Source organism: Salarias fasciatus, chromosome 10 (assembly GCF_902148845.1).
Source record: "Salarias fasciatus chromosome 10, fSalaFa1.1, whole genome shotgun sequence".
Classification (NCBI taxonomy): Eukaryota; Metazoa; Chordata; class Actinopteri; order Blenniiformes; family Blenniidae; genus Salarias; species Salarias fasciatus.
In genome coordinates this window covers 19494944-19510078 of record NC_043754.1, presented here as the reverse complement: position 1 = coordinate 19510078, position 15135 = coordinate 19494944, and the positions used below count along the sequence as shown (strand labels likewise).

Genomic DNA, 15135 nt, shown 5'->3' with positions numbered 1-15135 from the left:
TTGCCAAGTGCATGAGACTGACAGGTGTAAACAGTCGGTGTCGGGGCTCGCCACATGTGATCTGATCACCCAAAACTCTAATCTGCTGCTGGTTTCGCTTTGATAGGGTTGGTTTTGCTAATAGAGCTTCGATGAGTTGTACAAATATGTTCTGACAATCTCTGGTATTTATTGGATTTCTGAAAGAATGAGACTTTTTCTAGCCTTGCAAGAGACCTCTGATTTCCACTTCATTATTGTCAAGATGTCTTAATAAACAAACTATCGTATTTGCCTCTGATAACACAGCAGATACTCTGCATGGGTGCTGGCTTGACACATTGATGACTGTTTTACAAAGATCAGATCCCAGAAGAACGGGTGGTTACATATAATGATTTCATCAGTAAGCGGTTCTGACAGCGTGAAAATTACACTAATGTCGAAAAACAAGTTGGACAGTCAAGTAAATTGTCATTTTTGGGAACGCACATGGGAACAACACACTCATCTAATCTTATTTTACTGTGAAATGGGAATCTAATTTAACGTTATCAGAGATAATGGTGCAGACTGACTTCGTTTCAGTGACATTTAGGAGTTTATGCTACTGACATTCATACAGCAATGCAGAAAACAACTAGTCAGTCAGTCACTGTTGCATATGTGAACGTTTGCATGGCTTCTCGGCATAAACAGCAGCTTCGACTGAGAGCAGCCCAAAGCTTTGTCACGGTTTCATCACCTGCTCCAGCATGTTCTGCAGCCTCTCGGCCTCCAAGTCGATGACAAACTTCTTCTCCGGTCTCCGGTCCAGGTCCTCCAGCAGTCGCCGGTAGCTGGCGTCGTTGAAGTTCTCCACGCAGATGGCGCTGACCTGCCAGTTGTTTTGTCCCGCCTTCTCCATGATGGCCTGCAGGATGGCGTAACCTGATAAAACACACACAGGAGGGGAAAACTTTCAGAACTCTGGCATCAGACTCTTTTTTATATACTTGCAATTTCATGCTATTCACTCTACAATAAGCTCAGTTTACTCATGAACTTCCTGTACTCAGTTTTCTGTCTGACTGCCAACTTCATCTCAAACACTCATCTTTGTGTGTCTGTTGGTGTGAGAGAAAGCACAACTTTAAGCAACATTTCTTTCGCAGAAAAAAGTTCAGTCAGGTACATAAAGGGCTCACTGGAGGCCTCAGATATACACCTCAAAGTTATAAACAAGTTTCAGGCCTGGATCTCTCTCCAGCTGCAGAACTGTCCGTACAAGTTGTCTTCAAGGTGGAAACATACAGAGTACACTTTCATTCAGTATTTATCATTCAAACACACCGAGAGTTTTGTCTCCTCTAGCTCTGAAAATCTCTTGGATGTAGTTTCTACCTCCCTCAAAAACTATCTGTGAAACTGAGGGATCCTCTCTGGACATGGTGATATATATATTTTTAATCACATAAATGTACAATTTCACAATTCATAATTTGCTTGAGCGCTAAATCACATTAATAAGAACCTTGTGGTTCCCTGTTACTGTTTCATGGGAGCATTTTTTCCATCAGGTTAACGTTGCCTAAACATGCTTCAGCACAAAACTCAAGCAGATATTTTGCAGGCTGAATTTTGGCACATCCGGCCTTGTGAAGTGATAAAGCATATTGCTCACAACTCTGAGTTTCATTTACAAACTTGCTCTTGTTGGCCCTGAATCTCTGGTGAGATTTCCACATTCTGCTCCAACTCTTGTAAATCCTTTGTCGATATGGGCGGCTTTGTAGGTACAGTTTGCAGTTTCTTGGTCATAAATTGCATAAAATGCAGGAAGACTCTTACATCACTTAAAAATGTCACTATCTTCTTGGGAACTAAAAGTTGAATCAGGAAGAAAGTATCGGATGTATCAGGTGCTTCTCTGTGACTGTCTATGGCGATCTACCTGGGATTTAATTCCTGAACATGTGAGGAGGGTAACTGAACAGGCTGAAATAAGGCACCTCAGGCTATGAGACGAAAATAAACATATTGCTCGTAATTGCTGGTTTCACTCATAAACTAGCACGATGAGCACTTCCTCTTCTGAAAGAAACTGAGCTGAGGAAGCCTCTTGAAGAGCTTTTATCCTTCGCCAACCTGACGTCGGCTTCTGAGGTCCGGGTGGGGCATTTAGGCGAAACAGATTCTATGAGCCGGATGTGACAGGAGGGTCTCATGGGGGGGTTGGGGGGGGGGGGGTTTAGAGGGGTGAGGAGAGAATGGAGGGGGGAGGGCCACCGTCACTGTCAGGTCTGTGTATGAAGAAGATGAGTGTCAGAGAGGAGAGCGGGGAGCTGTGAGGGCGGCTGTTCTCCAGCAGGAACAGATGTCCCCCTTAAACGGCCCCTCCTGGTGGCCATCACAATCTGGCAACCCGTCTCCCTTTGCTCCCAATTAGTGGATTAACCTGTGCTCTGGCAACCCAGCTCCCTCTCCACCTCCTCCATCCCCTTGCTCCCCATTAGAGGGACGTCGGTGCCAAGAGGGACTGCTGGTTGAGACAGAACCCGCGCACACACACACACACACACACACACACACACACACACACACACACACACACACACACACACACACACACACACACACACACACACACACACACACACACACACACACACACACGTGTGCGCGCGCATCATGTCACAGTGACCTCGGTTAGTCCCGAGGGAAGAAATAGTTCATGACATTTTAGCTGTTGGGAAAGCAGACTTCAAAATTGGATGACATTGTTCTCAGCGTTTATCAAAGTCTGCTGGGATTTGGTGGTGAAAAGAAGAAAGTTCAAAAAAACACTCATTTTGGCAGGTTGAGAGTTTGACTCTTTTTAAAGCAGGGGTCTGCAACCTGTGGGTCTGGAGCCTCATAAGGACCTTCAGAGGGGCTTCATGAAGCTTTCATAAAATTACACATGAACAAAAAAAATAAAGTTATTTTAACCACATTTACACACAGAGGACTAAGTCTTGGCTAAAAAGGAATTACAAAAAAAAAAAAAAAAAAAATTTGAGTAAAATGGGAAAGATAGCTAAAACCACCATAACTGGCAAAAACAACAGCGACAGTCTTGAAATGACTAGAAATAACAATTTAAAAAAAAACTTAAAAAGAGGGGGGGGGACCCCCCCAAACAAAACAAAAATAACTGCTTTAAAAAAGAGGCAAAATGTCAAAAGAGCTAAAATATCAGGTTTTTCTTAGTTTTAGGTCTCTGGATTGTGTTGTACGTCCATTAAAAAGCTGCTTCTTGTTCAGGTTGCCTGTTTTCTTTGCCATTGTAATACTTTGCAAGGTCATCCTACAGAACTGAGCCTCTTTGTGAGCCTGTTTGAGAAACCTTCTCAAATACTGCAATTCAGGATTTGAAATCAGTTCATTTATTGTTGTTAACAATGATGAGTTACTATTTCATTATAATATAAACACTGTCAGTCTGAAGATGGTGCTTCTCCTTCACAAAGAAAGAGTTGCAAAATGATCTTAATTCTCAATTTATCAAACAGTAGCTGCAACTGATGACTGCACTGATGACACTGAAGCAAATGTGTGTTTCGGTGCATCAGGGCTGCACAGTATATTGCCTACTGCTTATTGTAATATCGATGTGTGCAAAATACATATTGCTTGACATAAGTACAATGAACAAAAGTCTATGACAAATGACCAATAAAGCACAAAGAACTCAAGATAAAAGCTTAAAAGCGTGTTGGTTGGAATGCGATATAAGTATGTTCATGCAGCCCCCAAAACAAATTCTTACACCAAGCTGAAGTGAAAAGTTGGCAGTTCTGCATAAAATCGAAATGCTGGCATTGAGCTATAAAACCACCGTATACTCATTGGCAACGGGTCTATTTGAACTGGCAAACTTATGTCTGTTGTACAGCCTCCGAAAACAAATCTAAATTAAATCAACTTCTATTTTATTCAAAACCACAAACTGAAAAACAACTTTAAATATCGCAGACTTCTGTGATTCTTTCATATTGGTGCACATATCTCCTCAGAATGAACTGATATTACTTTTGAGGTCGTAACATTAATATTTTCAAACTCCATATTCATGTCCCTGGATTTTCTGAACAGTCCTCAACATTTACCTTACAGTGTCTGCGTCCACCTGAGCGGGGACGGCAGCCCGTTTGCTTAATGTGATTCAAAGCCTCCCTTCTTATTTCTGGAGACCGAGGCCTCTGCACATGTTTCCTGCTAAATAAACATATTAAAAAGGACAGACAGTGCGAGGCGGGAAGCTGCCGACGAAGCTAAAACGACTCCCTCCAGTCGCGGCAGGTTCTCTGCTACTATTGACTGTATTGACTGAACCTGTTTGAGCTACAAATGAGCAGCTGTTTGGGCTCATTGTTAGCATGTTGTGCTGTGAAAGCACTGTTTATCATTATGCCGGCGTGCAACTGTCTTTTCAGTTCGCCGTGGAGCAATCAATTTAAAGAATATGACTAAGAATAGGGTATTTGTGTCCAGTATCACATAGTTTGGTAAAAATCACCACAGTTAGTTTACATGTAGGTGTGGTTGTCAGAAAGTGTGCAACTTTTCCTTTTTCTAGATCATTTCCTAACATATGAAGAACACTGTAATCATATTTTAGGGTATAGACAATTATTTATTGCATCGCAATAAAATAAAATGTTCAGAAACAGCCAGTTAGATTAGTAGAAAGCAAGATATTGAGGCCGGTGTCAAATTACTGCTGCATGCAGATAGGCTCAGCAATCCTTAACTTTTAGGAAAAAAAAAAAAAAAAAACAGCATAGGCTTAAAGATACAAATGCTAGAATGCATAATCACTATTATTTATTTTAACTAATCATAATTCAATGTACTAGCCTTCTCATCAAAAAACCCACTTCTCTGCTTTATTTACAAAACACCCAGTTCTTGAGTATTCATTGAGGATTTTACACTCATTACATATGTAATACTTTTTGCACATTTAATCTCTTGAGGGTTGTGCTACCCCTGTACATTCTTTGTCTCAGGAGTGCAATATGAACTTTGTTATACTTGTGAATGTCATCAGTTTAATTTGAACTGTCAGCTAAGGAGATGTGTGTAAATCTAGTATGGAATATTTTAAAAAAGGACATTTTAAGACTGCAATTCATACAAAGCTGTACTATATAAGAGTCCCAGAAAAATTAAAAATGAAGAAAACAGGTCCTATTTAATTAAAATACTTATTATTTATTATTATTACGCTTCAACCCAGGGAGGCATTAAAAGCTCAGAGTGCTGAGGTGAACAGATGAGTGCTTCATGTTTGAACTTTTTGTAACATTAAGCATTTCTCTCACAAAAGAAAATGTTTTCAATAAGAACACGGTGCAAAAGTGACTGAGTCACGCTTTGAGGACTCCTGCAAAGAGTGCCAAAGTGTGTGAGCTCTTTAAGTTCCTGGTGTATTACTAACCAGCTGTTTAACACACTGACCAGTCAATCACCTGTCTTCATATTCACAGCAGCTGTCAGACAGGTCTATGTAATTCAAAGTGCTTCGAAAATACACGAACAGAGGTATATACACACACACACACACACACACACACACACGGGCGCATAAATATGTGCATGTATATGAAGAGACTACTACATATCCAGTTCAGCAGAATCTACTAGATAAGTCAAAAGATAAACTTTCATTCCAGTAATTTTATACGAATTGAATTCTACTAAATGTAAGATGTCAAAAAGAGTGACACTGATTTGATGGATGGATGAATGAACGGATGAGAATAGAAGAGTTTATGTGTTAATTACATTTTATTGTAGAGAAGATTCATCATTTCTCTTTGGCTGTGTGTGAAGAACCTCAGAAATGAAAATATATAACAATGAATTACTCTGTGAAGAGCATGCAGGTGATGCCTGTGGAGGGTGGGGCCCTTTGTGAATGGGCCATAGAAAATGTCTCTGAGGGGACGGAGTGTTTATGATGTTTTCTGTCATCCTCTCCACTCTGAGTTTGGCCTGTGATTGAAATGTCCCCTGTCAATCCAGGGTGAACCCCCCCCCCCTCCCCATGGATCTCCAGGAACAGATCAGAGGCAGGAGGTGCGTTTACTGCACAGAACAATACGGTATCACATCAAGTCCGATTGTGCCTCACGGAGCGTACGATGCGCGGACGGGCAGCTGCGGCGGTGCCGGCCGAGGCAGGCAAAGCGTGCAAAGGGCCAGCTGATTACCAGCTGATAAATGTGTAGCCCCGGGGCTGTATGTGGAGCAGCAGCCAGTCGCAATCAGCATCAGCGTCAAAGACACAGCCACGGGCGAGTGTGCCGACTGACGCTAGCGCATGTTGTGCCGATTGGAGCCGAGCCGGACACTAGATGGAAGCAGCTGCAGCGCGCGGCGAGGGAGAGGAGCGCACATCTGGAGACGCGTACAGGAGCTCTTCCTCTGTGCCTCCCCTCTCTGTTGTCTCGCCGTCCCCCTGCAGTGTGATGCACAGTGTCAGCGTATGTCTGCTGAGCCTCCATCCTTCCCCTTCCTTCCTCAATGACTCAGTGCTTTGCTTTCACCTCTTCCTCTCCAGAGAGCACACAGAGAGGCTTATGCCTCTAAAAGGAGCTATTCATCACGGCCTGTACTCACACACCGCTGATACCAGTCCATCTGCTGGAGAGAGGCATCTCGTCTTCCGCCCCCTCCACTTCCTCACATGTTTTCTTTTTGCTTCCTCCTCTCACTCCTCACTAAACTTTCCTCTCTGAACTCATCATGTCTTCAATGTCCGCTCCTGTTGTTTCATGCCCCATCCTGCTTCCTCTTGTTTGTTTTAGCCCCTTTTCCTTGCGTTTGTCTTTTGAATGTGTTTTCTCCCCTGTTTTTATTCCCTGTCTTTACCGCTTGTCTTCATGTCCACTTTTTCTTCCTTTTCAGTCTTTGAGCCCTCTTTTCCTTTCAGGTGTGTCTTTTCCTTGTTCTGTTTCCTTATGCCCTTTTCTCATACTTCCTTTCAATGGAGTTTCCTATGTAACTCTTCCTTTTCTGTTTTTTCTTTTTATCTTATAAGCTCTCTTTTTCTTTCTATTCCTTTTGCCCTCCTTTGCTTTCTCATCATTGTTATCCCTTCCTTTGTTCGATTTTCTTTTTTCTCTTTGGCCTGCTACAGCCCATTTTCCTTTCTGATGTCCCACTTCCTTTATTTCCTTGTCACATTATGGCCTCTTTTGCCTTCTGTTGGCGCTTTCTTTTCCTTTCCTTTGTTATCCCTCCTTTTCCAAATTGTTAACTTCCTCTCCTTTCCCCATCTGAATTTACCGTTCTCTTTTTTTTCTCATCCAATTTAAATATTTTCTCCTCCATTCATTCCCTCCTTTAATCTGTTCATTTCCCCTGCTTTCTTTTCTGTTTCTTAACTGTTTTTTTCCCTATTCTCTAGTTCTGTTTTTATCTACTCTTTTCATCCTGATTTTTTCTTTTTATCCTCCTCCCCTCTCTGGAAACATCACCTTGACTCCCACGGTGTTATTTCTCTCATTTTGCCTCATTTCTCCTCTCTTTTCATTTTCTCTCCGTACCATTTATTGAACTGTTTGGTTTTTGTTTTCATCCTATTTCTCTTGTCTTACCTTTTATCATTTCCACTCTGTGCATTTGTGTAAGTGTGTGTGTGTGTGTGTGAGAGTGTGTGTAATTTTGTGAAGTCTGAGCTCCACACACACAGTCAAAGCATCCAGGCCCTTGTATCTCTGCTGCCTTGATGCAGTGATTCAGACGGGCGCTCATTGACTGAGCGCTGCCATGTGTGGGCTGATTCTGCATTATATTCAATACTGGATGAATGCCTGGTCCTGTGTGTGAAAGAAAATCCTCAGGCCAGAGAGCGGTGGCCTGCAAACCAAAAGCCTTCTGAAAAAACACTCGCATGCACACACAGCGGCACTAATAAGCGAGCGCACAGTCAGGCAGTGCCGCTGACGTGTGTCTGCACTCACATTCATACCCTCCAACAAAGACATAAGACTCTTGACACATCTGAGATTTCGAAAATATGCGAGTGTGCCTCTTCAGAAGACACTCTGACTTACACTGCTGTGCTCGGGCAGCCCGATGCATTCACAAGATAAATAATAGTCACATGTTTCTGAGCTCATATAGCGATTCTCCTCTCTGCCTCTCCAGCCTCTTGCAGAAAGAGGTCCTTGCGGTTTTTAGCACTGTGAAAAATGCTTGTGCAGAGAGTTGCTTTCATGCTGCGCCAGGCAGCAAAACAGATTTCGACTAATCAGCTAAAGCTGGTGGAGGGAATGAATAAAAGCGGAAATATAACGGAGAAAGAAATATCTGAGGCATGGAAAAGAGAGAAACGAGGAGAGGAAAGAAACAGAGGTGAAAGGGATCAAGTAATGACTGTTTATGCAGGAGTTGTCAAACTCCTTTTCAGGAGCCACATACAGTCAATAAGGTCACAACTGGGATGAACTAGTAAAAGAATAGTCTAGAAATAACCAACCAATCTCCACAACTCTAAATGTTTTCTTTAGCTCCAATGCAAAAAATACAAAAACATCCTGGGAATGCTCATATGTGATGCACATTTTACAAACACTATGATGAACAACTTCAAATTAGAATCATCCCAATAAGTGAAAGTTGAAACTAAGCCGGAATCTGATCAGTCAGTGTTTCTGTTGTCAGAAGAACAGGATTTCTGTTGCTTGGAGCATGTTTTAGATCAGCAGTCCAATGCAGAGACAAACACATTCACACCTAAAGGCAAGTTAAAAGTATTGTTCAACCTGGAATGTGTGTTTCTGGACTGTGCGAAGGAATCTGAATATTCGGTGCAAACTCATGCACTCACAGAGAAAACATGCAAACTCCACATCAAAATCCCAGGGATACTCTAGCTGTGAGCAAAGAGCCACATTAAACAATAATGCCAGCATTTAATTTCAAGGCTTCAAAAGTTTGTCTCCTGAAGGACACCAATCAAAACTGGAAACTTGCGATCAAAAACTATCAACCAGCAAAATTCGGCATTTAAAATGTATTTCAGCCTGATCTGGTTAAAGTCAGCATTTCATATTCATGATTATTGTAAATTGCAGAAATGATGCAAAGATGTGAAATTGCAAAATTAGAGCTGAGGAGTTCTCGGTTACAGCCAGTTCTGAGTGACTGCTGGCTGTTTTCAGCACCACGGACAGCTCTGCCAGAAGCTCTCATGTCAAAACGAACCTGCTGCCTGCTGTACTTATTATAGTTGCTCTATTTTGGTGCCAATAAAGAACACCAACAACAAACAGCAATGTTTCTGAAAGGCCAAATGTCAAAATGCTGGTCCAGGTGGACAATGCATTTAACTGAAACCTCCCACTGGTGCACTTACACACTGGAATAGTTTATAAAAGATCATCTTAGGAGTGGTTAGACACTGTGCCAGCAGCAGCTTTTTGTAACAGCGGCTTGTTGTAGAGTGGAGACGAAAGGGCAACTGGCACTGACTGCGTTTCTGCCGCACTTCAGACACCCGTCAGTCATCTGTCACACCAAACAGATACGCCTGTATTTTTTACAAATGCATCAATCCACATCACCTCTGACAGGCTCGCATGCCACATGCCAATACAATGCTGCCTCTGAATCTTTAATATTTCAATTTTCTTACCGCTGCTTCCTTCTGCTAGGAATTGATAGTATGAGGTATGTTGAGATGGCTCCAGACTCAGATTCAGGGCCACACCAAGACTAGCACAAGACTAGCATTCCTTTTGCACCAATACAGGAAGCTTTCTGTTAAAAACACACATTCTCGCACTTCTTTTCTTGCACTGAAGAGGGTTCAGCTGCATATTCAGCGTCTGAATCATCGCAGTTTCTTTTAAAGTGTAAGGCGAGAGACTAATGTCTTCAAATTTTACACAGCATAAGATAATCTGCATTTCTGTCAAAACTGCTAATGCCCCTCTAGAATATGCTGTGACGCCAACTTAAGAGTCACGACGTGCGCGCTCAGCCCATCTGCAGGGCGAGGCAGCCATGCAGCCGTGCAACCTTTGTTGTGCTTTTTGGAGAACACTTGATCAGATACGTTCGGCTTTTGTAGAGGGGCTTTTTTTTTTTTTTTTTTTTGCACCCAGTCGAGCATGTACGACCTGAGATAAGAGCGAAAGAAGCAGCGAATGAGTTGTTCTGAGGGGAGTCACAGTGATACGGAGCTCATTCTGCAGCGTCTGTACAGCCAATCTGCTCAAACATTCGCCGCAGTCCCCACAACCACTGAGAGGAGGAATGAAAAACCCAGTGACTACCTTCTGGAAAATGTATGAAAGCGAGATGTGGAGCTGTGATCCAAGCAGTAGCCCATGTCCATTCTGTCTTGTAATGGAAATAAAGCACCGTGGTGTGAATAAGGACAACCTATTGACTCTGCTGGTGTGTATGTGGCAAGTGAGAGGAAAAAAAAAAAAAAAAAGGTGCTCGGCAAAAAAGAAGAGACTGAGAAAAGAAGAAACATGAAAATGAGATAAATACACATCCCCAATCCTCAGGTGGGGAACTGAGCAAGAAACACAGAGAGGGGAGTCATCAGCAGCTGCAAAGCAGTATTGATCACTCGGTGGCCTCAAGACATGTCGTGGACAAAAACAGTCATTATTCTAGAAGCACATCCATTCTCACCTCTGCTTGCCGTGTTGGGGGCAGGAGGGCAAAGACACACTTGTTATGACTGAGAACAGAGATGTACAATCCTGATGAAGCGCCTGCTGGAACAATGACACTTTTATATTCATTTCAAGTTTCTTTATTTTCAATTAGTGGGGGCCGGTTGATTTTTTTAAGGAATAACAGCTGTTGTAGAACAGTTTGCGTAGAGAGCGCCAAGATTTCTCAACCTATCAGAAGATTTTAAATATACATGGAATGTTCAGTTTAAAAGAAATGCAGCATTACAGCTTGGAGATAAATGCACAACTTTCACTTCTGATGTGGGGGCAGTGACAGCACTGCTTCACTCAATGTACAATCCATAAAAATATATCTAATATATTATTTGTAGATTTTTACTGCCAGAGAAGCTGCTGACTGATGTTCACTGACACTGGCTATAATGATAACTGTGACAATAAAGCATTCTGCACTATTCTAGACAGGCAGACGGATAGAGAGGTTGACAGAACAGTCTCTGGTTTAAACACTTGGATTTTATGTGGTTTTTACACACCCTGCGTGATGGGTTCAGAAATGTATTAGTAGTTGGTCAATAGTAATCTACAGCACCATGTGCGTCCAGTCAATATTTCTCTCAAGCTTAAAGACATATGCGGAGGATAATTATATTTTTCAAAATGAAAATCCTGCAGACTGAGGGAGTCTATAAATTACATTCATAAGTAATCCTGCTGCGTGTCGACACGACAGTGCCGACATCAAACAGTCGGCGTGTGAGTTATCTGTTTTATGTGAGAAAAAGTAACATATTGAATTGGGTTTCTTTTTTTACACTGAGAGGCGTCTCCGGGACATGTTGCAGGTGCAAGTGCTCTGCAAGTTTTATTAGCTGTTGATGCTCGTGGCGATAAACCGGGTTTACGGTATATTCAGTGTTGACTCAGATGAGCCCAGATGACAACATACACCATCCTATTTGATTTGGATTTATAGATAAGCCTGGTTCATTTGGGGCCATCTCACTTCATTTTTCTCTGGAAGTCGCATCTGTCTCAAATATCTTCCCATCCAGTCAAGTTTACAGCTGAAGGAGAGAGCTGTGTTCGGTTTTCAGTGGATCAATAATGCAAAATTACTTCAATCAGGAAAATGTCGCTCCAGATGATGATGTTGAAGCTGACGCATTTTCTACTTTTAAACTAGACTATGTAATTTATTATTCTTGATGTGACTGGGGAAGATGCAGACAGAACCGAACGGGAGCGATCGGATTTCTTTAAAGATCGATAACTTCATCATGTCAAGCTCACATAAACAAGACTCCATCATACTTAAAAAAACAAACAAATAAAACTTAGTATCATATTACCAGTGTAGGACACTTTTTTCTCAAATTTATAGGTTTGTAGAGTTTTTCAAAGTAAAATCAGACTCCTTTCTTGTGTCACTCGCTCCAACTTTCAGTTCAGGAGACTTTCACAGCATCTACTTTGAAGATAAGACTTCTAACTTTCCTAATTGGTAAAGCATATAGTGTAGTGCTGGCTCAGGTCACCCTGGATCATTCCCTTAGTTAAACTCTTGATAGCTGGAATCATCTTTAATGCATTCACTCCCACAAGACTCAAGTCACATCTGCATTTTAGCAACTTCATATTTTTCTCCTGCAGGCTGTGCTCACACTTCTCTGTACATTCTTGCGGGATCTCAGGAAGTTTGTGATCCGTTTGTTACTCGATCCTCTCCTTTTTTCTTTTATTATGCTCCATTACCAACCGGTAACAGCAGATATCCACCTCAGAGTCTGGAGTCTGGTTGAGTTGTGAGAATACTTGGTCATGATGTGGATAGAAGCCAATATCAAAAATCACTAACAACAAATGCGTGTCTCTGAAAATGTACTGTAAGACGTTGTGCAGTGAACTCACAAGTTACAATCCATACCAACGTGGGGAAAAAAAAAAAAAAAACATGTAATCACCCAACATTTCTGTGATGTAAAAAGTCAGGAATTTTTGGTGAGATTTAAACAGAAAAACAATCTATTTATGTGATACTGACAACATGTTCTCTTTGGCTTCGAATTACAACAGATCTATTCATTTGATTCTTCTTGTCATTGTTTTTTTGGATCTCACTTTTTATGAGATATCTCATTGTTGTTTTGATTCTCTCTCTTTCTTTCATTTGTCTTTTGATTATCTCATAAAAAATTAAGTTTGGTCATATTTTAAAAATGTATATTTTCAAAATGATTTTTTTAATTCAAATTATTATCTAAAAGATTTTACTTGGGGTTTTTTTGTTCAGTTTATATTAGGTTTTCTGTTGTTTCAATCAGTCTTTTTTCAGTCATCTCTGAAATTGCTTAATTTAAAAATCTGCATAAAAAGTGCTTCAAAAATAAGTTATACATCATTGGTTGACCGTCCCTTACAAGTGGAATCACTAAAATATTAACACCCAAGCAATTTTATCTAAAAACTGGGTAGAGCGGTCTTCTCACAATCAGGATGTTATTGGTTCAACTCCCATCTCCCCCTGTCCACGTGTTGAAGCGTCCCTGAGCGAGACACTGAAGTGTCCAATTACATATATCTGTGGGAATGCAAATATCAACGATTGACCCGTATTTAAGCCTCCAGAGCAAATACTCATGGCTCACCTCGATCGGTGTCATACAGGAAGACGAACTTGTTCCAGTCGTAGTGGTCGAGCAGGGACAGGAGCGCCCCTCGGATGGACGGCCGAAGCTGGAGGGTGAACTGGCTCTCGCCCTCGGTGGGGAAGCTGGGCGTGATGAGGGAGATGTGCAGGGCGCTGCAGAAGGACGTCAACGTGTGGACCGAACGCTTGTCGTACAAGCCGAAGATGGCGAAGACACCACGGGAGTACTGCGAGCAAACTGAGGAGAGAACAGACAGGTGGAATCTGTCAATAGATATGCGTGAGCTCGTAGAAAACAGTGTAAAATTCACACGGTTAAAGTCGGGGTTTATAGGGGATAAACTTATCAGATAATACTGCATAAATCAACAGCTTGACAGCCTTTAGGAATCAGAGGATCAAAGAACAATGACCTAAAAGTCACTGCCAGTAAATATTACAGCAGAGCAAGTCATCCTCCTTCATCCTCAAGGTAACAGGTCCCAATTCAGACGGAAATTACTACAAAAAACAAAATCTTTTTTCAATAAGAGAATGAGCACTTGCATTTGACATGAGACATCAGCATCATGTTCTTGAGGGTTCATTTATCACAAATCATCATGCAACACTATGATTATTGCACACTGTGTGCTTAACTAGTAGCGTGTAGCCCTAATCTGCAGGTAATGTGGATTTTTTCATACGTCCCCACAGAGCTGGCAATAAGGACTCTTCATATAACTGACCTCTCTCATCATCAGCTGTCATTACATGCAGTGTTCACATTACCAACAAACAGGAGACCTAATTCATTCATAAAATGACGTTTTTCTCATTAATTATTCTTGTGTCAAGCTTCTTACACTCATACAAGAAAAGGGTGTTGTCAAGCTGTGAATCAGTTTCCTCCCATGATAATTTTATTGTTTATGAGCCGAGAAAACACACACAGACAATGAGGGCTCATCTCCAGAGAAACACATTTTTTAAATTACACAATCTCGGCGCAGCCCCAGAAAACGATCCCACATGCACACACGAAGCAACATTTTCGGATGGCTTAAAATAAACACAAGATCCGGGTGGTTAATATGAGCAGCGATAGCCATCAGATTCAACTAAGCTGGTGTGTGTGCGTGTGTGTGTGTGCGTGTGGTGGGAGGTGGGGGGAGCATGCTGCTTTGAATGACAATTGATTGCTGGGAAATGTGGTGCAAAAAAAAAAAAAAAAAATCACCACAACTGGAGACAAAATAACAAACCATTATCCCGCTGATTACCACTTTAAATCCTTTTTCAAGAGAAGCCTTGAATGCAGTAAACAGAGATCAAACCCCCAACGCATCCGTTCCTTCTGACGCTTTCATCTAAAAAGCCGTTCTCTTTCCCCCAGTTAAGCGGGGACAACAGTCCCAGCATTTCCTCGCGGCTGTTGTGTGGATGTTTTCTAGAGGAAAGATTCCCCATTAACAAAACATCGTGTTGGTGCAGCGCTGCTTCAAGACATTAAAAACCAGCTTAAACCCGACCTGCATCTGTTGTGTCTTACTGGTCATTCTTTGAATTAAATGAAAACTTTGCACATTTGCATAAAGTCCGCACCGATCCTGCTTGAGGAGATCTTCTCATTACAGGAAAGGTTTGGCCGTCTACAACAGCCACGCTGTAATTGCCCACTTTTTACACACACACAGAACAACAAGAGAAAGGAAAAGATAATGAGCATCCTCTGCCAGTTTCCGGGTACGAGCAGAATCAGAACGCGCGGCGAAACTGAAGGAAGCTCGAGACTCGACAACGGGAGCTCAAGATGCCCCCGTTGTTACAGGAAAA

The 15135-nt window shown here is 41.8% G+C and overlaps 1 protein-coding gene across 6 annotated transcripts in view; it reads right to left on the bottom strand.

Moving 5' to 3' along the window:
• gria4b (glutamate receptor, ionotropic, AMPA 4b) overlaps positions 1 to 15135 on the bottom strand; it is a 124491-nt gene that overhangs the window by 47284 nt on the left and 62072 nt on the right. For all 6 annotated transcript variants that reach the window (XR_003932340.1, XM_030101691.1, XM_030101693.1 and 3 more), the window contains exons 3-4: positions 13319 to 13558; positions 725 to 909 (exon numbers count right to left, since the gene is read on the bottom strand). Coding sequence is in view for 5 of the 6 variants with exons in the window: in XM_030101691.1 (XP_029957551.1) it covers positions 725 to 909; positions 13319 to 13558 (425 nt within the window). In the remaining variant the exon portion in view is untranslated. The remainder of the gene's footprint in view (positions 1 to 724; positions 910 to 13318; positions 13559 to 15135) is intronic.